The sequence below is a fragment of the Chrysemys picta genome, chromosome 4 (genome assembly GCF_011386835.1).
Source record: "Chrysemys picta bellii isolate R12L10 chromosome 4, ASM1138683v2, whole genome shotgun sequence".
NCBI lineage: Eukaryota > Metazoa > Chordata > Testudines > Emydidae > Chrysemys > Chrysemys picta.
Window position 1 is genome coordinate 126133486 of NC_088794.1, and position 26978 is coordinate 126160463.

The window sequence follows — 26978 nt, forward strand, 5'->3', positions numbered from 1 at the left end:
CCCAGTAAATATGAGAATGTAATGTTTGTATTTGCAGAGAATTAAACTATTGAAAGTCTTCCAGCAACAGTAAAAGACCCAGCCTTAAGGAGTCTAATTCTAGTTTCAGTCACTCTGATCCCCAGGAAGCTGGACAACTTCAATTATAACTAAGAGCAGAATTTAGGCCAAGGTGGTCACAGAATTCTCTCGCCGTCTGTGGGCCAAATTCTAGCCTCAAGACGCACATGTACAACTTCAAACATTTCAGAGAGCATCCCAGGAGTGTAACTGAGTACATATTTTGTCCTCTAAGGGTCCCACTACACTACAATACACCCATGCAGGGTCAAACAAAGCTAAGGACAGGGTGGTACATCATGCCAGCACTTCTACCATAGCCACATCAGATTCTATAAAATAAACTTTTACCTTACAGCCACAAAGGCAACCTCTCAAACATGACTTGAGGAAGCAGTGTCTAACTGAGTCTACAGTACGGCAGTCAAACTACAGCTCTAAAAGGGTTGAACTGTCCCATTCATCTCAATGGGTAACTCTGAAGCTCATGCTCCAATACATCTGTTAGTCTATAACGTGCCACAGGACTCCTTGTTGCTTTTTATAGTTAATTGATGAACATCATTTTAGCATACGCATCAAGCTAATCTGGAATTGTGGATAGAGTTTAGGAAAAGTTCTTTTTTTAAAGACACCCCCTCGCCATCTGACCCCAACCCCATATTACAATAACCAGAAGAGCAGGCTAAAACAATGTTCCAATCTGTGGCAGACACCTCTTGCCTGTGTTTCACACCCAGATACAGTCTTGCATGTGCCTTAGGCTGGTTAGGGAACACTGTCATGGAAGTGTGTTTTACCCAAATCAAGGTACAGTTTTCTTGTAGTCAGAGACCCCCATTCAGTTGTTCCTAGTATAGAGAAAGCTAATTTTCCCACTGCCCTAATTGCAGTACAAATTTTTTTTTTAAAAAGATACATCTGGTACAACAAGTACTTTTTTTTTGTGATATACCATCTGTGACTCCCTTAGTCTATTAATTTTATTTTTTGTACATGGATTTTTACCCCACGATCTGGATTGCATTGCAGTTAACCTCGCTAGTTAAATTCCATGCTTTGTTTGGGTAAAAGGAGCCTCATTGTTATTATTTATGTTGTACCAGTGCCTAGTGTCTCTATCCAAGACCAAGGCCCCACTGCATTAAGTCCTATACATGCACATCATGGGAGAGCCTGAAGAACTTACATTATAGATAGGCATGACAGACAAAAGAGGGAGAGGAAAGAGCGACACAGGGAGGGTAAGTGACTTGCTTAAGGTCACACACAGGTCTGTGGCTGACCCGGAAATAGACCCCAAGACTCCTGACCCCTAGTCCAGTGTTCTGTTAGCCCACAGGGCCATATCAATTATGAAAATGATTTTAGAGAAGAAATCAGTGGGGTTCCATAGAAATGATTCTAAAATGCTATGGACTATTAGAGGGTTATAGCTTTCATGTAGGATTTTTGTTTTAAACCATCCTATGAAGTTCTTAGCAGAGATTGTAAATTCTTTGGGACAAGGTTTGTGTGGACAGTGCCTAAAACAATGCCGGTGCTATTAGAATATAACTATAATAATAATTTCTATAGAATGGCTCAAAAAACCCACCGAAAGGTGGCTGTTTTCTATTAAATTCTACAGGACCTTTCCATAATGGTAGCTCAGCAGAGATAATTAGTTTGTTGGGGTATCAATGGAAAGAAGAACAAATGTTGTTTTGAGAGAATCCTACAAGATAAAGAGGCTTGGGAGAATTTGATTTTCATTTTTTAAATAATTTCGATAGATATCAACGTTTACTTTTAAGCATTTTGTTCAATTTTTATTAATTTAAATTTTCACAGTTGTGGGAAATTATGGGAGGAGCCAGACAATTATTATTTAATGCCAGTAGTTGTTGAGACTCAAAAAGTAAACGTTTTATAACCATTAAGGCACAAAATTGTCAACATCACATTTCAAAATATACAAAATAAACATCCTTAAACCAAACGCTAAATTCTCAAGCAGTATTTTTCCTACTTTGCCTATCAGTACATTTTGATCATCATCAATGGAAAATTTTTTTGGGGGGTCAGTTTGTGTATGAACAGTGAATTGACATTTAAAGATACTAAATGTCTGTTCCTAAAGGTACATATCTTTTTTTAACCAAGTAAAAAGCAATAAAAGGTATTTAGAATTCAGAGAATTTCCCTCATCTGAATAAATCTATTTTTAAGCTATACTAGAAAACAAACAAAAAAACTCATTATTTGCTGACTGTTGCCACAGATGAGTTAAAAATACCCAGTGTTAAGGAGAAGAAGAAATGGAGGTAAACTCAGACACTAGTATGGGGCTGTTGGTAAATGCTCAGTTGTACTGGACAGTGTCCCATTAATTCGCCAATTAAGGGACTCATGCTTATAGAATAAACTGAAAAGTACACAAGGAAATAAGACACAGATTTTATTTCATGCAGGCCCTGTTCATGCTTGTAACAAGAGCCATGTTTAAACAATGTTTGCTACTTAGCAATGTTGTAACATCCCTGCCAGCGTGGACAGGGATTTTTTTCTGTGGCCAAATTATGCTATTCATTACTTAATGCCCAGCAGAATTTAATAACAGGTTTCTCAGACCACAAATTTCATCTCTACTACAATCAAGGGAAAACCACACTAAAGCACTACCAATCAACAACCATAAACAACGTTGTAGCTAACATGACTCCGACTGTATTGAGGGCCAAACCTCAGTGAAGTTTGATGCATATCCTACTTTCCCATCAGTCCTACTAGGGGAAAAAACCTCCCTCATTAGCAATGGCAATACAAGTAGGTCCACAATTATCAATCAAAATAACTGGAAGTTTGGAAAGGGAAGAGGAAGATATTAGATGTGGAAACCAAAGTCCTGCAGGTGAATTTCCCATAACCACCTTTCCCCCTTCCCACTCATTAACAGAATGCAAGATAAGAGATGTTGTAAGGCATTTATTTCATTATGTGTTGGAAAGGGACAGTTGTGTCTCCAAAACAGTTACAGAAATAACAATACAATATGTACTGCATATTATTCTACTGTTAAAATCAAAATAGTGTCCATCACAGGTGCTTGGCAAATGAGGAAAAGGGGTAAGTTGCCACTGAAATAAATGGTACCAGAGAGAACAAAGCACCATCTTCATTGTCATCATCACATGTATTCAGTCATGCAGTATAAGTAAAAAGCCAAAGAGTAAATACTTTTGGTTTTTACAATAAGCCATGAATTTTTCTCTTTTATATATTTATATACAAATTAAGTACAAAACTGGTTTTATTTTTCATAAGTCATTTGTGAACAGGACTGAAGCAAATCACAAAAACATACTTGTTAACACTATAAAGCTGGTTCATGTGTGGACATTACTGTACTTGTGAAACTCCGCACCCCCCCCCAAAAAAATGGTCCCAAAAACTGATGGCTTTGGACTGGAGACACTGAATTTTAAACATGCCTAAGAGGACAACAAAGGGGGTATACAACTCCATTCACACAGGAAGGGATATTTTTTTAAAGCTGTAGGATTTTAAGGGATTATTTGTAGGGAGAATGACTGCATTTCAGTGGGACGTGTGGTTCTCACAGGGATATGCAGGAGCTATGTAAAATACCAAATAAATGATCCAAAGAAATAAATAATTAAAAAAAATACATCTAATACATTTTATTGTTTTTTTTAACAGCACTGACTTTTTACAAGAGATAAACAACTCTCTCATTCTTTTGGGCTGCTAACATCTCAAACATAGGAGTCACTATTTTATACTTACATAGATGTGCCCTTTTATAATTTTAATATATGTTTAGATATATATGCCTTTTCACATACAAGATTGTTAAATTAATTTATATCTGAAAACTACTGTAGAAGGAATGGAAGATAAAGAAAATACAATATGGATTTCCTTTAAAGGATTAACAGGAAGACCTGATTTCTATGAGCTCTATTCATTAGCAATTATGGCTGATTCTGGAGTTTTCCAGGGCACCAATGAAACAGCCCATCAGGAGCTACAAGCCAGCAAAGGGATTTGGATTCTTGTTATTCACCATCCTTCCCTGTGCAAATAATGACAAATTGGCTCAAGCCACAGTTCCAAGTCCATGTGACACCATCAGACTATCTCTGTCTCTCGCACACGCACACACAATCTTCTTATAGTGACGTCGTTGTCTTCCCACTACAGAAAAGCTTCACAGTAAGCAGAAGTTCAGTATAAATCAAACAGCAACCAAACATTGCTATGTGCTGCAATACTCCATAACGTTCACTCTACTTTACTATAGATTTCACTGCACTATTTAGAACCAGATTCACTTAAATGTATTTTAAAACTCTAACCACATGAGAACTTGTTGAATCTAGTGCAGATATAAACAGACACATGCAGTCACGAGTTTAGCTTTTGGTGGCCTAGATCCATAGAGTGGGTGGGGGAAATGAAGGTGCAAAAGGATCTATTCTGGTGAGTACATCCCTATGATACTGGTATTAAAGCAGCAGGTACAAATAAAATCAACAAGCTGATCTGGAAGACAGAGAAAGTGTGAGTGTGTGTAAAAGGAGATTATATTAAAGGAAACATTTTAATCTACACTGAATGTTTTCTCCAACTTCTAATTTTTAAAAAGTATTGCAATACTGTGCATAATTTACATGTAAAGGCTATAAAACAATATAGCAGTTACTAAAAAGGGAGGGGAAAAGAAAAGAAAATTAGCAAAGGTAATGCAAGTAAATTACCGCAAGTGGCACAGGGATAACTGTGACAAACTATGTACTAGAGTTTATTCATTAAAAAAAAAAAAAACAAAAAAACACACACACACCACCAAGATTTTCTGCACAGCTGTGCAGGCTTAGAGCTGCTAGCTAGTTTGGAAAAAAAAAACAAAACAAAACAAAAAAAACAAAAAAACAGATCCACTTGACACTACTACCACTCTCACAATTTGTGAAGCAAATGTTTGCCTAAAAACTGAGAAGTCTGGAAAGAATCAAAGATTATTTTTTCCAGAGATATCTAAAGCTTTTGGCCAGTTTTACTCTGTTGCCTTTTGGCTGTATCCTGATACAGATTTCTGTGCAAACCACCAATTGCATGTTTCATGATACAGTCCTAAATTATCTGAAGAATTTTGGGGTTTACCCTGGGAGAGCCTTAGCACCTGCAACTCTCACTGAAGTCTCAGGGCTTATCTACACTGGCACTTTATAGCGCTGCAACTTTCTCGCTCAGGGGTGTGAAAAAACACCCCCCCCCCCGAACGCAGCAAGTTTCAGCGCTGTAAAGCGCCAGTGTAGACAGTGCACAGCGCTGGTAGCCGCGCTCGTGGAGGTGGTTTTTCTGTGCCGTGACTACAGAAGCCACGTTAAAGCGCTGCCTTGGCAGTGTAGACTAGCCCTTAGGGTCAGGCTCTTAATGTGTATTCACCTACTTAAAAGAAAATGAAACAAACAAACAAAAACCTTATCAGTGGTTTTGTTTCTGCAACCTGTTGCAGAAGATTACACCAAAATCTAACAGATCTCCTACATACAAGTGCACATGCATTTAGAACTGGGATCTTTGAACCACTTTATCATTCAGATTTTTAAAAAGCCTAGATTTACAAATCAACAGTCTACAAGCTACAAGAGGCATCCTATAAGCCAGCCAGCCCAGTCAGTCAGCATCTAAAGCACATAGGTTTTGTATATCCAGACATGTGGACAAAACAAAAGGAAAAATGCCCTAGTCCAAGTGTATGTTCCATTTCACTAACCATAACCACTGATCATCATCACAGTTAGGTTGCATTTTAAAACTGCACTTTGAATAAAGCAGTATGTAACTTCTGAATGATTTACCATTACAAATCAAAGCATAATGTGGCAAAGCAAGCCGGTCGGGTGGATAGATGGATAAATGGTAACGGTTTTCCATTACAGGTTATTCTAATACCATGCAAGTATTCTCTACATAAAGGCAAATCTTGATCTTTGAATTGCAAAACTATAATTGGATTCAATAGGATCAAGATTTTGACCTTCACAGTCAATTCTGCTCCATTTAAACAAGAGTAAATGTGGAGAAAGGCCAATGAAGTTAATAGTGTTACTGCAGATTTTACAACAGTTAATAGGACAGAATTTGGCCCATTTTGGATAACAGTTGACCATTCTAATTACCGTGGAAATGATATCAATCCATACAATGATAAGTATGTAAACATCTGAAACCACAGCAGAATCTCACTAATTCACACACCCTATAATTCACATACACAAAACAGTGGTCTCTCCCTAATTCTCAGGAAAGTTTTAATAGCAAGGACACTATAGTGAGGTCTAATATTACTAAGACTTCATTACTTTTATAAAATATACTATAGAATATTAACTAGTTTACTATGAAGCATCATCATAACTAAAGCTAGTCTACACTTGCCAAATAAGGCACTGATTCAGCAAAGCACTTAAGCACTTGTTTAAAGTGATGCATGTGTTTAAGTGTTTTCCAGAATAGGGATGGACTTAAAACATGCTTAAAGTTGAGCACACGCTTGAATGTCTTTACAGTGAAGTAATCTTGGGTGGTTTGTTTTGTTCCTTGTTTTGCTGCATTTGTTCGTGTACTTGATACATGAACACACATTTCAATAGTTCATCATTGGTCTCCCAGCTGTTCATGTGAATTAGCAAAATTATACTGTGTGAGTCAATCTGAAGAAACATATCACGATTGTAGCTACTTGAAATTGTAGCTACATGCAGCTATCTGGAAATCCCATTGTAATGCTATGTCATTAAAGAATATTTGCATGATATTTGTGCCTAGTAAATTAAAGTGATACCAATAATCTAGCTAAATAAAAATAAATTATAGAATTTTGGAAAGACCCTGTCAGGGATCATGCTAGTGAACTAAGCTTATTTTCTAATTATTGCCAAGGTCTGGATTATACTTAAATAGGTAAAGTATCTTGTAAGGCTTCAGAGAATTACAAAATAAACTTTTTAACAATCATTTGTAAACAAGTGTAAAATGCACAATTGTATTTCAGTAGTTTATTTTGGAGAAATAAAGCAGTGCAAAATAGGCCAACCAAAATTCAGAAGGTAGCCAGGGAAAATAAATTCTTATTCAATGTTATAACTAGGAAACAGCATACAGACATTTTAACTGGATCCAACACTCTGATTCACGTAAACACAGTTAGTTTGAAAGGTCTCGTGTTACTAAACCATATTAAGCATCACTTCTTTTCCTCCCACCACCACCCATTACATTTTTTCCATTTTAATAAAGGAAGCAAATGGCAAATCTATAAACATTCCACCCACCAGTTACACAAGAGTACCATACAAAAATACACACTGGTGGGTTCCTTCCTGAGGGCATCTTTGTTTTACTTGAAACATAAAAAGATCTCAAAAAAAACCTTTCGATGTCTATTTTATTTCAGTCTTGGCTCTAGGAAAGGTTTGATCAATCATTGTTATAAGTCCATAACTATGGTTGTCCTCCTCACTCCCACCCCTGCCACCTGGGACCTACAACATGCAGTAAACGGTGGGATTCAGCAATTATTCAGCAGCCTCAATGCATACTAGGGTTATGACAGGTGCCCAATTCAGAATTGATTTGTACACAAATCCAGGAACTTTGCTGTATTCGTGTTTCATACAAATCTGACTCCGAAATCCCAAAGACAAATGACATTCCTTATGGAACAGTCTTGTAGAATTTAACAGAAATGGATAGCCCCTCCCCTCCAATAAAACCCTATAGAAAGGTTAAGAGTGATTTTTACAGGAACCTATAGGACTTCTCCATGAGGGATGGCCCACCACCATATGGCAGTGAGCATTTTTCAAATGGTTTGGCTCACTCCTCCCTCCCTGTCTTCCTGCTCTGGCTACCTCCACTATCCTAAGGTTGTGTTACATCCCCTACCTGCTCCTTCCCTCCACAGTGGCTATCAGATACTAGAATAGTTGATGCTACGGTGTTATGGTGATGCATGCTCTATAAATGCTTAACATAGAAAAACATGGAATTGTCACATCCCAGAGCTTTTGTAATAGCATCTCCGTGAACATATTTTAGGGATTTCTTAAAGATGGAAAGGCCGTGAGCCCCATAAAAATAATGTGTATGCTTGAAACCTGCTTTTACAGCATTGACTGATTCAGTTACTTCCGATTTAGTGTTCACGATTGACAAAAGCTGCAGGAAATTTAAAAGGACAGAAGATGCTGCCATGTTGCAGGAAGAGAAAATACATTTTAGTTTTGCTACGGTATCTCAACTGTAATGTATGATCAGCCTGTGCTACAGTTCACAAACGAGTACACCCACTACTCTTGTAATTTACCTGCCTAGCCTCCTCTGGCAGTCCCAGATAGTAACAGTCTCTAAATCAGAAAAACTGTCACAAATCATAACCTACACAAAACCCTGCTCGCTCCAATTTTGCTCATGTTCAATCACTGTTGAGAGCAATGATTTATGCATAGCCGTGTATTAATGGAGAATAGTGGCTACAAATCTGAATTACACATGTATTTACAGGATGTGCAAGGCTGGTGTACTACTCTGTGAAAGTAAAAATGGATCCATTTGCTAGCCCTCTAGCAAAGCATTCCTGCACTTTGCCTGAGTGAAATGGAAGGACAATTATTTTCTCGGCTAAAGAATAAGCTTTAGGGTCTCATGGCCAGCCAAAAGTACAAAGAGCAGTGTTTTATCTACCAAGACACCCAACTCCCACTAGTAGTATGCATCCTTTGCTTTTAAAACTCAAGCCTTGCTGGATCAAAAAAGATTCTTTACTGCCATGGTAGCATTCTTGTGGCAAAATACAATTTGAAGCTTCCTTTATCTTAAACAACTCGGTTCAAGGAAGAGAACCCCTGAGTTGAAACTGCAGTCTCCACCTCAGTTTTATACAGGAGGGCAGCTGCAATCTGTTTTGAGCCATCAAATAAGGTGCAGCCCTACTGCCCTCAGCAAGTTGCCAATGAAGCTCTGGGCACACCTATTCTGCTGATACTGAAGCTTTTTTAAATGTTCTTTTCAAGGGTCCAGCTGGAAAGAGGGAATGGGAAGTACTCTGGAAAGGTGAAAATCTCTAGCATTGTCACGCACGCCACATCAACTATAATTCTTTCCGGTTCCATGAGGTCTGATTTTAAAATGCTGGTCACTGGTGATTACAAATAAAATCTAAAACGAAACGCAAAAGCAACCCTCCCACATTAAGGTCTAGTGTTAAAAACACAAGCATGTGCAACTGGAATCTGAAGAAATGTATCCAGATCATTTTTCTTCCCCACTCCTTTTCAGATAATTTCATCAACAAATCGTGTTAAATCAATAGAAATTTGTTACAGCCTGCTCTGATTCTAGGACCGTGATTTGACTCCCCACGGCTTTTCCTCAGTCCATGGTGTTGTTTGGCTATTGAGAGGAAGCTTTTGTTGCCAACGTGGCAACGCAGTGCTGCTGAAAGCTGGGGGACACTGCAGAGTTGCAGCCTAGTCTCTGGTGCTGCAGCTTTACTGAGCTGTTGGTCTCACTTTCCACAATCCAGGAGGAGTCTTTTCCCACCACGCTTCGGCAGCCTGTACTAGCACAGCATGTCCGCTCCCCTACTATGCCGCCGGTCTGCTCAGCCAGGAGTTTGCTGAGGTTTAGCTGGGTCACCTCCGGTGTCTGGCCCTGCAGGACAGCAGCTATGTGGTTCAGGAGGTCTGTGAAGAACTCTGCAACACCCTCATAACCTGAGAAAGAGAGAAAAGCAATGCCATCAATTCCATCTTTCCATTTCACTGGCCTTGTGTACAAGTCTCCCTTCTCTTACCCCTTTCCCTGCACGCACACACACACACACCTTCCCACAATAAAAGGTGGACTTTATTTTTCTGGGCACCATTTGGTGCACACAACTAATTGCATAAGACAGACACCTGACTGCACCCTCAAATAAGCTAGTTAAACATCTACATGCTAATTAACTGCAGAAGCCAAACTCCACCTCCCACACCCCGCAAATAGATATCGGGTTGATGCTCTTAAAAAATGGCTCCCCTCATTACTTTATTTCTAGTTACGTAGGGTTACCATCCGTCCATATTTCCCCGGACATGTCCGGCTTTTGCGTCTCTAAATAGCCATCTGGGAGGAATTGGTAACAAGGTTAAAATGTCTGGGTTTTTTTTCCTCCCTCGCCTCCCTCCCTCCCTTCCATGCACAGTGCGGCTGCTGATTGGGCGGCTGGGCTGATTGAACCGCTCCCGTTGGCCTCCAGCAACCAGAGCCCTCCCCTGCTCCCCCCCTCCCTCTGCCTGCAGCCCTGTGTAACACACAAACCGACCCACTGGGCAGCGTGTTTTGCAAACACATGGAGCCAGAATGGTAAGGGGAGTCGGGGGGGGGGGGAAGTCAGGGAGCGGGGGAGTGTTGGATGGGTCCCCGGCCTCCACCTGCCACCCCCCCCTCCGCGCATCCGCCCCCGTGGAGTCCCCCCTCCCTGCCTGCCTCTCCCTTGCCTGCTTGTACTGCCAGAGCCAGCAACAACTGCTATCTGCTGCCCCCGGGTCCTAGCGTCCCCCATCCACTAATGGGATGACAGGCTGCCCTTACCCTGCCCTTCCACCCTAGCCCTGAGCCTCTCCAATGCCCCAAACCCCTCAGCCCCAGCCCTGATCCCCCCGCACCCTAATCCTCTGCCCCAGCCCTGAGCCTCCTCCTGCATCATGAACCCCTCATCTTCAGCCCCAACCCTCATCCCCCCTTACCCTAATCCTCTGCCCCAGCCCTGAGCCTCCTCCTGCATCATGAACCCCTCATCCCCAGCCAGAGCCCTCATCCCCCCACTCCCTAATCCTCTGCTCCATCCCTGAGCCCCCTCCTGCATCATGAACCCCTCATCCTCAGACCCACAGCCCTCACCCCTGCATCCCCTCCTATCCCCAAACTCCCTCACAAACCCCCTCCCCCTTCCCACACACCCCCTCCTGCCCTCAAACTCCCTCCCAAGCCTGCACCCCCTCCCTTTGCACTGCCTCCCACCCCCAAACTCCATCCCAGAGCCTGCACGCCTCACCCCCTCCTGCACACCCACCCCCTGCCCCAGCCCGGAGCCTGCACCCAGCACCCAAACTCTATCCCAGAACCTGCACCTTAATCCCCAGCCCAGGACCTACACCCCAGACCTCCTCCCCCCACCAAACCCCCCTCCCAGAGCCTTAGGCAGGTGGGGGGGGGGTTCTGGGCACCACCAAAATTTCTACAACCCTGCCACCCATGCGAGTGGATAAGGGTCGGGGCAGTCAGGGGACAGGTAGGGTCCTAGGGGGGGCAGTTAGGGTGAGGGGTTCTCAGCAGGGGGCAGTCAGGGGACAAGAAGCAGGGGGGGTTGGGGTTCTGAGGGGGGCAGTCAGGGGGTGGGAAGTGGGAGGGAGTGGATGGGGTGGGGCTTCCCCCCCCCAGTGTCCTCTTTTTTGATTGTGGAAATATGGTAACCCTAAATTATGATGTTGCTAAGGAAAAATTATTCAGCAACCCGAGATAATCTGGTCTGGTTGATCGTAAAGCCTCATGAGGGACTAAAACAACAAGGTGTTCGTAAAAGTTGTAGCAAAGAGACTGTAGTAAGTTCCCCTTACTTCGCTGTAGAAATTAAATTAACTTTTGTTTAAATATTTTGATGAGGTGACTTGTATTTCTCTCTCAATTCAAGCTCTGGTTTCTGCTTCTCCCAAGTTTTTGTTTTTATATCTTATCTGTCCTCAATTCCACTTTTACCCCTAAATTGCAGACTATTTGGGACAACCTTAACTAACTCTTGTCATCTGATTTCCAAATCTTCCTCTGAAGACTCCTTCTAAAGTACAATTGCCCTGAGGGGCTGATTTAAGGCACCCTCTAGAAATTCCTCAAACGAACTCCAACTGCGGGTATTTCACAGAGCAATTGGCCTGGCCTTGCAAACTACAGAAAATGCACTTTATGAACTTTCCATTCATGCTTGTCTAACCTAATCCAATGAGGTCTTTATATCATGCACCCCTCTGCGATACTGTGTGCCAATGTTAGGGCAACGCTAAAGCCAAATCAACAGGGCAATATTATTTAGAAACAAATCTTTCATTTCAATCCTGAAACCTGGCAAGCAATTACTCAAGCCAATATTGGTCTAATGGTTGGGAGTAGGAGGGGGCAAAATACTGAAATTTAAGAATTGTCCGTGCATGGGAATGATTCCTTTGTTCTGAAAGATTCCAAAAGATTTACATTACACAGTTTAACAGAAACACCATTATGGTTTTCTGAGTAAATAAAATTGGCCAAATCCTGGGAGATTACTTAGATTATAAACTCTTTGGGAAAGGGTCTGTTCTTTTTGTTCTGTGTTTGTACAGCGCCTAGCACAATCAGGTCCTAGTTCATGACTGTTTCTTTATATTCTATAAAAGAAGAAAAAGAAAGAAATAGCATTGAACACTTAGTATCTTGAATGTCAGCTACAGATGGTCAGAACCTTTATTTCAATTGTAGGTTCTTGGGAGCAGGGTCTATATATGTTTGTACAATGCCTAGCACCGAGTCAGTAGGTGGTACTGTAACATTATTATTATAAGAAGATCAAGGATTTGGACTAATTATGTAAGAAGTATCTATCAAATACATGACATTTTAAAAAGGCTATATACATATTTTAATGATCACTAGGCTACTGTGTAAATAACTAATATTTTTTAAAATTTCATTTGAAACCCATTCCCAGGCCACTGTGAAATCAGAGCAAAGAGAGCATGAACAAAGTAAATATATATTTAAAAACATCTGTAATCGTGTGGGTACAAGGTAGAGCAGGACAAGGAGGGAAAACTCAAATATTTATATTTTTAATCTCCTTCCCCTTTAAAAAACACCTTATCAGAATAAAAATACTACTACAGACTGAAAAATGTATTCTAAAATCAGAATCTAAACAGGGGTGCTTTTGTGATTTTAAGGTGTATTTATAAACAATGTGTGAATCAATTAACTGTTACTTATATAGTGCCTTTTTAAAATTTTAGGGACAACTACAGGTACAAATTTTCATATGCTCCTTTGATAATGCAATTAGTGTGCTGTTCATGGTCTAAGATGGTAGCTTTTAAAATTCAGTTTTCTTAGCAACTTGGAGACCATTAAAAAAAAAATTCAACCCACTTAAAAATGACAAAGTGCCAGGCCACCAACACTAGCCATCACTATCTATTCATCAGCCAGGGTCTAGCTAAGACTGTTAGAATCACAGGAATCATGGAATCCCCAAGCTCTCTCACGAAGAGTTGGCCTTCTAAGATTTCTTGCTTATGTAAACCCTTCCCCCAGGATTAGCCTTTAAATCTACTCTGTGTGCTTCAAACGCCCTGGGAATAAGCCATCTCCATAGTAACAGCTTTAATGTGCAGAGGACAGATCCATAGTTCCTTGGGGTGTTTTGGACATGCTCAGTGAGAACAAAATCAGACCTATTAGAACTGCACAAGGGAAACTCACAATGAAGTTGCTCTTAATGCTTTATGGCCATAGGACAGAGACGGTGATTAACTCCTGATACCAGCATGAGAGAACCCTGCACACGGTCACAGTCAGGTTGTTGGGTGCTGTTCACTGACACTGCTGCTGCAGCTATTTTGACAAGACAACTGGGGAAAAGGATTGCACATTTACATTCAGGAGATCAAGTAGAAGGATGATTTAATTAAGTTTGAAGAAATTTTAAGCAGCTGGGATGGGGTTTACATTGCATCAAGGAATAGTGGCAGGACATACTTTTCATAAGCCTCTAAGTGGGTGCCACTCCCTTGAAATCCATTCCAATCAATGTAGTTGCATCTGCTTACATGAGGTCTGAATTTGGCACTGTGTGGGAACGGAATGAAAATACTGGGTGTAAGTGGATAATATCAGTGTCACCTCATTGAATTGAGTATAAGAAGGAAGTCCACACAGAACTAGAGATGGGGCTGAACCAGGAATTCAAGTCCCCGGTCCTGAACTTTGGGGGCGTTCAGATTCAGATCTAGATTTGGAGACCAAGGCTCGTCTCCGCACAGCTCTGGGAAATGATTAATATTCCCAAGCTAATACTGCAAATGCTGTGGGCCTGCTTTTTAAAAGGGCACCTTCACTCATGCATATTCAGTTGAGTACCCATTTTTTGTGTGCAGTCACCTAAGCACACAGGAGAGGATAGTCACTGCCTTGTTCACACACACAAAAACCATACATATCTAGATAGAACTGACACACTCAACTCCTGCCCAATGCACAGGAGTCTACACCTTGCATGTGCAGGTGATAATGCACAAGAAGAGTATGCACAAAATTCCACAGAGGCAAGCAGAAGCCAGGCAACATGGAAAATCAAGCCTTATGAAACCTTTTGCACCTTACCAGCTGCTCCAGATCAGGAGATCATAAAAACCACATGCTACCTGACTATTGGCTAGTATTAAAGATCTCCATGTGTAATCACAGCCAAGTCCAATCCAACCAGTTTTCTGCAGCACAGGACAGACAGTAGGCAACATTCATCTTTTAAATTTGCTGAGAGAGGGACTGTTACTAAGTGGAGCAGGTGACAGATGAGGTACCCCTACGGATATATCTTCTCCCAACTGGTTACGTTAAATCAGTCCCGAGATCACAGCACTGGCTTGGGGAAGTGACAGATTTAAACGAACTTTGAATCTGGTTGCAGCAGCAGCAGGAACCAGGTCTGGGGATGGACTGACACAGGCTTTGGCCTGGCCTATCGCATCCTGCCATCTATGATTATACTGAGGAGGGTGTGAGCCCTTCTTAAAGGAACCCCACACACCTCCATTGAGTATAACAAACAGATGGCCAGGTTTGGAAGCCACTACACTTGCATGGATCTTGCTTAGCCAAACTTGCATCCCCCACCAGCAAGTCAGATTCTGCATCACAGAATCATAGAACTGGAAGGGACCTTGAGAGGTCATCTAGCAGGGTGGATAAAAATCAATGATTTTTAAAAAAATAAAATAAAATAAAATAAAATAAAAGTATCAGATTTTTTTGATAAAATGCTTTTTGAGGGAAAAAACCTATCTAAAGGTAGTTTTAATTAAGATACATTATGGCTCAAAGATATCTCATCATTGAATAGGGATTATAAATTCTAATTCTATAGTATGAGACAATATACTCACATAATGTTTAAGAAAAGTTTTGTAAATTAGTTCCAATGGTTTAGAGACCCAATCTTATGGGGTTCCAGGGGCTTCTGTATAGATTATTTAGGTTCATCTTTCTATCTACCCAATGGGACTAGAAGATACCATCAGAGATACTTAGTTCTGCAGTTCTCAAACTGTGGATTTGTGTCTTCAGAGATAACATGCTTGTTAACAGCAAAAATGTTTTTAAATAAATAAATAAATTATAGAGGTGAGAAATAACAGACCTCAACCCTATTGTCCCTCTGCAAATTTGTGTACACAGAGTCAATCCCTTACTTCTCTCTAAAAGTGCAAAGTTTCAAAACTTTCAATGAATAGAAGATAGTTGGGAGTGGAATAGATCTGGACAAGGAGAAGAAGTCTGGAGATAAATGTGAGAAGGGAGGGTCAGGCAGTAGAAACAAAAGGGAAACTGTTTGAGCAGCATATTCCAGAAGTCTTGAGGTCTTTCTGAGTGTAGCCTTCATTGATTTGAGATCTACCATACCATTCTCTCACTAGAAGGGAAAACCTATAATGGCAGCAGGCTGTAAAAGAGACCCAGTTTCGGAATAAGAACCATTCAAGAAATATATGTTTGCTGATGATGTTTTAAAGAAAGTCACACCAGTGAACTGATGGAAGTCACTTAAGCACTTGGATTCAGAGACTGTTGAAGTGATAATCTCACTTTTAACAGCAGTAGCTTCTTATGCCGGAGTAGAAAGAATATTTTCTTCCTTTGGACTAATTCATTCCAAATTGAGAAATCATTTGGGACCTGAAAAAGCAGGAAAGCTTGTTTTTCTTTTCCAGATTATGAACAAATGGGAAACGAAGGTGAAGATGACTGAGTTAGCTGCAGAAGCCAATATTTTAAATTTCTCATGTTGACCTGCCTGACATAGTTGATTTAATTTTTGTTTAAAAAAAAACAAATATTTCATTTAACTATTTTAATTAAAAACAATTTTAACAAAAACAAACCTGATTTTAAAAAACTTGAATGTTTAACTAAATTCAAAAAACCATATGCTTGTTTTGTTAAAATATTATATGTTTGCTGTTGAAGAAAAAAATCCAGAATACATAACATTGTTGTTTTAGTTAAATAAAACAATTTAAATGTCTGTCTGGTGATGTTCTCGTCCTAATACAACATGGCAAGAAAATCCTCCAAATATTAATGATTAGCCTGTTGAATTGCAGATAGTTCACCTCCCAATGACTTCATAAATATCTGCTTCAATTACCTTTGGTAAATCAAATAACCAAACAATCATGCATTTTGTGATACAGCTGTAAAACTAATCTGAAAAGTTTTCAAAATAAATTACTTTAAAAATGTATAGTGTGTATCTTCTAAGAATGAAATCTACATCAATCTCTGAGTTACGAAGAATACGTATCAAGGTTACACCAACCAACAAGAATGCACTTTTATGTAGAAATCCATGATTAAATTGAGTTTTCCTGACTAGTGATTTAAATCAAATCCATCCTGTTATCTAATCCAGTCCCCTGCACTCATGACAGGACTAAGTATTATCTAGACCATCCCTGACAGGTGTTAGTCTAACCTGCCCGTAAAAATCTCCAATGATGGAGATTCTACAACCTCCCTAGGCAATTTATTCCAGTGTTTAACCATTGGTGCCATGAGGGGCTCATCTCCTCCATGAAACAGCTGAAGATTGGTGTCCAGCTTGATATTGTGAGATCCATCAGCTTCCTTCAATACTATTGACCAGGGGGTGTTGCTGACTCACTTGCAGACTGCAGTGCGGAGGAGTAAGACAGTTCTCAATGGCTCAATTCCTTCCTCAATGAGCACTCCCAGAAGGTAGAGCTGGGCAGTTGCTCTTCAACCCCAGGGGCATTGTCCAGTTCCATAGGGCTCCTTCTTGTCTCCACAATTGCTTAAAGTGTATACAAGGCTAATGGCTGGGCTGTGGGGCTCTCTATATTCTGAAGACACCATGCTACAAGACTCCAGCTCACTTGAACAGCCAGTGCAGTCAAATGTGTTTCAGTGGCTAGGTGAGAGTGGGGCATGGATGAGAGCTAGCTGGCTAAATCAGGATAAGACTGGAGTGACATTCATAGATTGAGGAAAAGCAAATGGCAAGTGAGGATTATATCTGCCCTACCACGTGTGTCTGACATTTGTGACTTAGGCTCACAATCTGGGGGTACTGTTGGATCCCCAGTTTGGTTAAATGATCCTAGCGCAGCAGTGCCCAGGGGGCTTTCCCCCTCCCCCCCAGCTACATCTGACCAGGAGACTGTGCTAGTTTGTTTTGGATGCGGTCAGTGTTACCATTATCTATGCCTTTGGCATTCCCAGGTTTGGATGACTGCAGTGCATTCTATATGGGACTGCAACTTAAATCCACATGGAAACTAAAGCTGCTGCTGAATGTGGCAGCCCAATTGTTTTAAAGAGAGATGAGCACACTACACCAGTGCTCCAGGATCTACACTGGCTGCCTGTAGGTTAAAGGCTGGAGTATTTTATCTTTCTTTCTTTTTTTTTTTTAAACATAAGGCCCTAAATGGGTTGGATCCTGCCTACCTACAAGACTATCTCTCTCTCCTTTTAATACTGCCACCACTCTAGTGCAGTCAGCAGAGCTGCTTGAGAGCTGGACTGAAAGGGATCCAACAGAAGGGGCTGCGGAAAGATGTCGTCTCTACGTAGTCTTAAACTTGGGCCTTCTTGGCTTGAAGCAATACCTTCAGGGCACTCTGCAAGGCCCATCTCTCTCTACCCAACCATTTGGGGAGGAAGCAGCAAGCTAAGGGCTGACGTCTATGGGGAAAGAGTATCGTTTGAATTTGTTTTTATCGTGGTTGGCCGTTTTCTTTAGCTCAGGGAAGTGGATTATTTTTGAATTTACCACATTTTTGACAAAGGCCCCTAGAGATCAGGACAGGTGTATAATTTCTTACAAATCTAAAATAAATACATGTTATAATACCAATGGTCAGCTGCACCTCTATACTATCTGTAATGCTTGATAACAAATTTAAGAATATGAAACAAAAAAACGAGATAAAAAGTTACAGAGCTTCTCTGCTCTTTCAAAAGGGCAAGAAATTTACTTGCATTTTTGTCCAAAACACGTATTTACAGAGAATAGACTATTGATCCAAACCCCCTTCAAAGCACAAGCTATCATGCAGCTCAAAATGCAGGACACAAAGGGAATGTCTAATGCATAGCTCAAGATGCAACCTCATGCTGGAAGCACAACAAGGAGAAATGGTGGGGTGCAGAGTGATTCCACGTGCTCCATGGATGTTTCTGCCCCAGTGAGGGAGCACTCCCCTGTTTAAACAGTTAGCTTGGATCCTAACCAGGACGCTCAGCATTTTGAAAGGGGAGAGAGATTGAAGTTTAGTTGGTTAAAAGCACCACTGAAAATCCTAAGTGATTCTTCACACTCCGCTTTTTGCAAATCTTTTGTCATTTGTTTACGGATCACATGAACACCAGGAGGGGTGGCAAACACAGAGAAGGGCAAAACCAAATTGTAAAATGTCCTGAAGAGCAGCTGGAGAATTGCAGATAACACGGGGAAAGTAAGTGTTTTTAAAGGAAGTCCTGTATCTATGAAGAGGAAAGACAACACAGATCCAATGGGAGGGGATCAAATCCGATAGTGATATTCATCACATTAAAGTGAGTTTATTTTCATCTAGACGCCTTAGTTCTACCTACTTCTCAGGGAGGTGAGGAAACAGGACTGAAAGATTAGGAAGGAGATGGTTTGTGATAGGATCTCTATTTCAACAATCAAAAAAGAGGACGGGAGGAGCCACGCCCTAGCCCCGCCCCTGTCCCTTCCACTCCCTCTCACTTCCCACCCCCCTCAGAACCTCCAACCCTCCCCCCCACTCCTTGTCCCCTGACTGCCCCCTCCTGGGACCCCTGCCCCTAACTGCCCCCCAGGATTCCACCCCCTACCTAAGCCTCCCTGCTCCTTGTCCCCTGACTGCCCCCTCCTGAGACCTTCCCCCCATCCTAACTGGCCCCCTAGGAACCTATCTCCTACCTGTCCCCTGACTGCCCCCTCCTGAGACCCTCCCCCCATACTAACTGGCCCCCTAGAACCCTACCTCCTACCTGTCCCCTGACTGCCTCAACCCTTATCCACACCCCCACCCCCAGACAGACACCAGAGACTCCCACGCCCCATCCAACCACTCCCCCCTGACAGCCCCCCCTCCCCGAACTCCCGACCCATCTAAACCCCTCTGCTCTCTGTCCCCTGACTGCCCCCTCCTGGGACCCCTGCTCCTAACTGCGCTCCAGAACCCCACCCCCTACCTAAGCCTCCTTGTTCCTTGTCCCCTAACTGCCGCCTCCTGAGATTCCCCCCACCCTAACTGCCCCCCTAGAACCCTACCCATACCCTGACTGCCCAAAACCTTACACCCCCAACCCCCAGACAGTCCCCCCCAAACTCCTGACCCATCCAACCCTGCTCCCTGTCTCTTGACTGCCCCCTCCAGAACCACCCTGCCCCTTCTCCGACCCCTTGGCCCCCTTACCGCGCCGCTCAGAACAGAGTGCTGTGGAGCGGCGCGCTGGGCAGCAGGGGAGGGTGAGCAGGGGAGGAGCTCCAGACTGCCGGAGGCCCGAGGCGAACGGCTGCTGGCGATCTGCGAATGCAGGGAGGGGGAGGGGAGTGGTCTCAAGTTGCAGGGGAGAGGAGGGGGAAGCGGAGGAGGGGCTCTGGATGTCAGAGCTACGTGCGAGTGGCACAATCCGGCCAGCTGCCCTGTCAGCCGCGCGCGCTCTGCATGGGGGGGAAGTCCGGACATTTACAAATTCCCCCCGGATGCTATTTTTAACTAAAAAAAGCCAGACATGTCCGGCAGAATCTGGACGAATGGTAACTCTAATCTCTATCTTAAAAAGTGCTCTACAATACAAAAAATGTGAGACCCACTGTAGTGGAACTACACCATGATAACAGTCTTGCATGCGTCACTTGAAGCCAACACCACTATTCGCTAATGAGATAAATATGTCAAATGAAAAGCAAACACAAGGAAATAGCTCCTGAACCTTGGACAATACATTCATTAGCCTGATCCCGGAAATGTAACACTGATTCAGACGTTCCAAAGATTGAATCACCTTTGTTTCTGGGCTGTATCCTGCACTAACAGGACAAGGGGGAAAATATCAAATTAAACCTGATTATTTTTATTTTTATATTTCAGGGTTCAACTCTAGCAACTTGCCAGGATACTGAACTAGATGGAATGCTGGTTGATCCACTATGGCAATTTCTGTGCTCCTAGGATTCCAGCATCTTTCCCGAATCAGTTACAACTCAGTTGTGACGCCTAATTCCCCACAAAAAAGATATCTTTTAAATGTATTGCGTAGGGACAGATTTTTCATGAGAACATAGCTGATTGAGGGTTAGAAGACTAACAAGCAATGCCTTAAAATCAGGGAGCCCAAAAGAGAGCTGTCTTGGGAACCTGCTTAAAATGGAACACACTGTTGAAGGAAAAAGACCAGGTAGGGACCATCGAATTGTGGAGGTAAATGCGTGGTTACGCAGGTGGTGTCGGAGAGAAGGCTTTGGATTCTTCGACCATGGGATGTTGTTCCAGGAAGAAGGATTGCTAGGAAAAGATGGAATCCACCTAACGAAGAGAGGGAAGAGCATCTTCGCAGGCAGGCTTGCTAACCTAGTGAGGGGGGCTTTAAACTAGGTTCGCTGGGGGATGGTGACCTAAGCCTGAAGGTAAGTGGGGAAGTGGGATACCGTGAGGAAACACAATGAAGAAGGTGCAACTGGGGAGGCCTCCTGATTCATACTGAAAAAGTAGGGCAACCGGCTAGTTATCTTAGGTGCCTGTACACAAACGCAAGAAGCCTGGGAAACAAGCAGGAAGAATGGGAAGTCCTGGCACAGCCAAGGAACTATGAGGTGACTGGAATAACAGAGACTTGGTGGGTAACTCATATGACTGGAGCACTGTCATGGAGAGGTATAAACTGTTCAGGAAGGACAGGTGGGGGAGAAAAGATGGAGGAGTTGCACTGTATGTAAGGGAGCAGTATGATTGCTCAGAGCTCCAATATGAAACTGGAGAAAAGCCTGTTGAGAGTCTCTGGGTTAAGTTTAGAGGTGAGAGCAACAAGGATGGTGCTATAGACCGCCAGACCAGGAGAATGAGGTAGACGAGGACTTCAATCACCCTGACCTCTGCTGGGAGATCAATACAGCAGTTCACAGACAATCCAGGAAGTTTTTAGAAAGTGTTGGGGACAACTTCCCGGTGCAAGTGCTGGAGGAACCAACTAGGGGCTGTGCTCTTCTTGACCTGCTGTTCACAAACAGGGAAGAATTGGTAGGGGAAGTAGAAGTGGGTGGCAACCTGGACAGCAGTGACCATGAGATGGTTGAGTTCAGGATCTTGACAAAAGGAAGAAAGGAGAACAGCAGAATGCGGACCCTGGACTTCGGAAAAGCAGATTTTGACTCCCTCAGGGAACTGATGGGCAGGATCCCCTGGGAAACTAATATGAGGGGGAAAGGAGTCCAGAAGAGCTGGCTATATTTTAAAGAAGCCTTATTGAGGGTGCAGGAACAAACCATCCCGATGTGCAGAAAGAATAACAAATATGGCAGGTGACCAGCTTGGCTTAACAGAGAAATCTTTGGTGAGCTTAAACACAAAAAGGAAGCTTATAAGAAGTGGAAACTTGGACAGATGACTGGGGAGGAGTATAAAAATACTGCTCGAGCATGCAGAGGTGTAATCAGGAAGGCCAGACAGAGCACAACTGGAATTGCAGCTAGCAAGGGACATGAAGGGTAACATGAAGGGTAACAGAAGGGTTTCTACAGGTGTGTTAGCAACAAGAAGGTGGCCAGGGAAAGTGTGGGATCCTTACTAAATGGGGGAGGCAACCTAGTGACAGATGATGTGGAAAAAGTTGAAGTACTCAATGCTTTTTTTGCCTTGGTCTTCACAGACAAGGTCAGCTCCCAGACTGCTGTACTGGGCAGCACAGTATGGGGAGGAGTGAGTAGCCCTTCAGTGGTGAAAGAACAGGTTAAGGACGATTTAGAAAAGCTGGACATGTACAAGTCCAGGGAGCATCCAAGGTACTGAGGGAGTTGGCTAATGTGATTGTACAATCATTGGCATTATCTTTGAAAACTCATGGCGATCGGGGGAGGTCACGGACAACTGGAAAAAGACAAATATAGTGCCCATCTTTAAAAAAGGGAAGGAGGACAATCCGGGGAACTACAGACCAGTCAGCCTCACTGCAGTCCCTGGAAAAATCATGGAGCAGGTCCTCAAGGAATCCATTTTGAAGCACTTGGAGGAGAGGAAGGTGATCAGGAACAGTCAACATGGATAGATAAATTGGAGGATTGGGCTAAAAGTAATCTGATGAGGTTCAACAAGGACAAATGCAGAGTCTTGCACTTAGGACAGAAGAATCCCATGCACTGCTATAGGCTGGGGACCGACTGGCTAAGCGGTAGTTCTGCAGAAAAGAACCTGGGGATAACAGTGGACGAGAAGCTGGATATGCATCAACGGTGTGCCCTTGTTGCCAAGAAGGCTAACGGCATATTGGGTTGCAAAAGTAGGAGCATAGCCAGCAGATTGAGGGAAGTGATTATTCCCCTCTATTCAGCACTGGTGAGGCCACATCTGGAGTACTGCGTCCCGTTTTGGGCCCCCCACTACAGAAAGGATGTGGATAAACTGGAGCAAGTCCAGAGGAGGGCAACAAAATGATTAAAAGCTGGGGCACATGACTTATGAGGAGAGGCTGAGGGAACTGGGCTTATTTAGTCTGCAGAAGAGAAGAGTGAGGGGGGATTTGATAGCAGCCTTCAACTACCGGAAGAGGGGTTCCAAAGAGGATGGAGCTAGACTGTTCTCAATGGTGGCAGATGACAGAACAAGGAGCAATGGTCTCAAGTTGCTGTGGGGGAGGTCTAGGTAGGATATTAGAAAATACTATTTCACTAGGAGGATGGTGAAGCACTGGAATGGGTTACCTAGGGAGGTGGTGGAATCTCCATCCGTAGAAGTTTTTAAGGCCCGGCTTGACAAAGCCCTGGCTGGGATGATTTAGTTGGGGTTGATCCTGCTTTGAGCAGGGGGTTGGACTAGATGACCTCCTGAGGTCTCTTCCAACCCTAATCTTCTATGATTCTATGAACAGCAATACTAATTCTCACTGAACACACACGGTATGGTATCCACACAGTTTAGTGAAAGCTGAAAGGTCTCTCTTACCTGGGAATGCATTGATATCAATGACTGCATGCTGGCCGGTCTGATTGTTAATGATAATGTCAATCCCAAAGAGGGAAACTCCCAGAGCCTGTCTCAGTGCCTTGGAGATCTCCCGGATGACGTCGTCATTTGGCCGTTCAAACACACCTTCGATTTTATCAAGCTACAGTGAAAAAGACAAAGAGAAACAACTGAGGGGTTCTGAACTGGGCCCTCTCTTTAGTATACGCGTTGATTTACAGAGCTTCCCCATTCTATATTCTGCAGGATCCAACTGCAGGGAAGAAGCCACAAGAGCTTTTCTTGATTCTGCATCCTATATACAGTAAAAGTTAGGCTCATCTATTGTACTCAGTGGGCCTGATTCTCTATTTGTTACACTGGTGTAACTCCATGGAAATCAGTGGATACACACACCAGCGTCAAGCTGAATGGAGAATTAGGCCCAGTATCTTAAATATTAGACACACATTTTAAAATCAGAAGAAAACTGCAGCCTCTACTCCTGCACTGCAGATATTCTGCCTTTCATCATGTACGTTTGATAAGCCAATCTAAAATTAAACCTGCCTTAAGGGACTGATTAAGGGGCTGACAAGAATGAGTTACTTAACAGAAGGTGTTAAGGTGCATCACTACTGCGCTCAGCATTTTGGGGCATTGCTCAGGGCAGTTGTTTAATAAGGGAGGTCTGGGTTTGAAGTCTGAGTTATTTTAGAACAGTTTATTATTAAGAGTGACTCGGGTCACTTGTGAATGTGAAATTTAATCACACTCATTTCTTAGCCAAGAGGTTGAGCAATACAAGTACCGTTTTGTGTACAGAACAGCTGTGTATATATCCAAAAACATGTATAAACATACACTCATCACAAAATTTAGCCACTGGAAGGGATTTATGATTAGTTCAGTGACATGAATAATATTTAGCATGTCAATTAGTGGGACATTGCAATTCTACATCTGGTCACTGTATTAAACTTTTGACTACAAACCAACTAGATCACATGAACCAGAGAAGAATCTGGAGACACACTATGGGCTCAATCCTGCAAGATTACTTTAGTGGGAGTTGAGAGTGCTCAGCACCTTGCAGGATCCACCTTTACCTTGGCTATTAACAGGGCTAGTCGTAAACACAATAAAGGTGTGCTTGGGGTTAATGTACTCTGAGGGTATAAATAAAGAGGTGTGGCCTACTGCTCAGAGCTCAGGAATGCTTACATTTTAGGTGCATATCTTCACGGTCTTGGGCAACTCACTTAACTTCTCTGCTTTGGGTTTTCAAATGGGGATACCACTCCCTTACCTCCAGGAGTGCTATAAGGATTCATTAAGGCTTATAAAATTCTCTGGAGATGAAAGGTACTAGAAATTATTACTCAGGAAATTTCCTTTCCCCATCTGGGCTCGCTTTCAGTTAAGGCAAAGCACAGCAAAGCAGCAGACAGACATGCAGCAGCATCTCTGCTCCCACAACGGAAAGGAGAAAAACCTTGTAAGGGCTATCAAATGAACAGGGAAACAGCTTTAAATCGTGCTGGTTCTAAGTAGCAAACAGATCTCAATTTGCTATCTGGGAGCTGACAGGGCACAATTCATGTACAAGAGTCACTATTCATTAATAGCTTCATAAGAAAAAGAGATTTGTTTTCTATCAATGTTAAAAAAAAAGACCTGGATTACTTACTGCTGTTAAGACAGAGGAGGATTCTGGCTTCGACACATTGTGGCTGTTGAAAAATATTGATTCTCTATCTGAAATTAAAAGGAAGTTATAAATGAATTGATAGTTGGATTTGAATTTTAAAAGGATTGGTTTATACTGTATGTAACACTAGGTGGCAGTGCAACCCCGGGGAATCTAATCCAGCTCAATGGCTGATAATGTCCTCTGCTCTGTCATGGGGGGCATAGATCAGCGTGCCTGTCAGTATCTGGCCCAAGCTGGGGAAGCTAATGATCCAACCAGCGGACCAAATTTGCTGATGAATCGTGGTCACGTGCCATCTGAGGCACATTGTGCATGCAAGAGGAAGCTTTGCACGACAGTTGTGCAAAGCTTCCTCTTGCACATAGGCACCTGGCCATGGCAGAAAACCTAGCCCAAGACCCACACAGCTTCAAGATTTCAGGACACAGATAAGGTAAATAAAACATGGGTGTGTGTGTATTATATAGAACTGGTTTCATTTCTGCAGTCAAATAAATCCCACTCATTAAAGAACGTTTTCTGTAAATTAATGAAATAATTCCTAGGAAATTGTTAGGAATTAAAGTGACCATTCAACTGAAAACGTGCAAGATTTCATTTACATGACAGATGGGAAAAGCAGATGATTTCACCGTTGGCACTAGATCCACCCAAGCAAGTGCAGGGGAGATGTAAATTATACTGCCCTGTACCCCAGGTGGACCCCCATGACTAAGAGAGCAAAATTCACCCCAGTGGGGGGTAGGCATGAAGGATCTTTAATTTGAAGACACCACAGCAGCCCTGCCATGGAGGCTGCTCAGGGAATTGTATTAGCACATTCTCCGGCCATGCACCCTCCCAGGCCAATTTATCCTCCTAGAGGACCCCTCCAACGGGGGTTAGAGGGGTGGCGGGGGGGAGAAATGTTGTGGCAGCATTCCATTATGACAACCTGTCCTCTTGGGTTTACCAGAGGACACCGCCATGGTATACATAAACCCAGATGTGAATCTGGGACAGCATCAAACCAAACATAATGTTGAATGTGCAGAGTTATCACACACTTGCAGCATGATGTAGGATGTGTTTCTACTAGGCTGCTCCCTCCACAGACTGGATCACGGCAGCTAATCACAGCCACAGGCTTACTGCGCTTTATTATGGGAAAGATGCAGGAATCATGGGAGGCAAAACCAAAACAATCTGTGACTTTTGGTAGCATGTTAGAGAGCAGTAGCCAAGATCTGAGGCAGGTTTTTTAAGTGCTCTGTGGCCTGATTTTCAGAGGCGCCCAGCAGCTGCATCTCCCACAGGTGGGGGGCTCAGCAGCTCTGAAAACCAGCCAGTGTGTGCTTAGCTGTCCATAACTATGCACGTTCCCGAGAAGCACGGGCAGGTTAGAGTTGGACTTGGGCAAAGCTGGTGGGAACACAAATACAAATCTGACTTAGCAGAGGCCGAATATCCCACGTTGGCTTTTTAAATAAAAGGAATGTCAAGATAAGTCCCGAGATATTGTTTCAAAGGGGACCGAACGCCTTCTAGCGCTCCACGCCGACCAATCTAACCAATGCAATCCTCCTAGGCAGAGGAACGAATGCCAGGGAGCGTGAAGAAGGGCAGGAGCAAAGAAGCAGCCCCAGAAGGAAAAGACGCCTATTTGTTAAAAA

General features: G+C 42.8%; 1 protein-coding gene across 11 annotated transcripts in view; it reads right to left on the reverse strand.

Annotated features, from left to right (window-relative positions):
* Positions 1 to 3012: 3012 nt before the first annotated feature.
* Positions 3013 to 26978, reverse strand: part of ITPK1 (inositol-tetrakisphosphate 1-kinase) — a 248178-nt gene continuing 224212 nt past the window's right edge. For 10 of the 11 annotated variants that reach the window (XM_065595644.1, XM_065595645.1, XM_065595646.1 and 7 more), the window contains 3 exons: positions 25303 to 25370; positions 23613 to 23775; positions 3013 to 9848 (listed from right to left, as the gene is read on the reverse strand). In XM_065595644.1, coding sequence (XP_065451716.1) covers positions 9526 to 9848; positions 23613 to 23775; positions 25303 to 25370 — 554 coding nt within the window. In that variant the 3' untranslated portion in view covers positions 3013 to 9525. Of the gene's footprint in view, positions 9849 to 13623; positions 13773 to 23612; positions 23776 to 25302; positions 25371 to 26978 lie in introns of all 11 variants that reach the window. The other variant, XR_006176501.2, reaches the window with a different exon arrangement.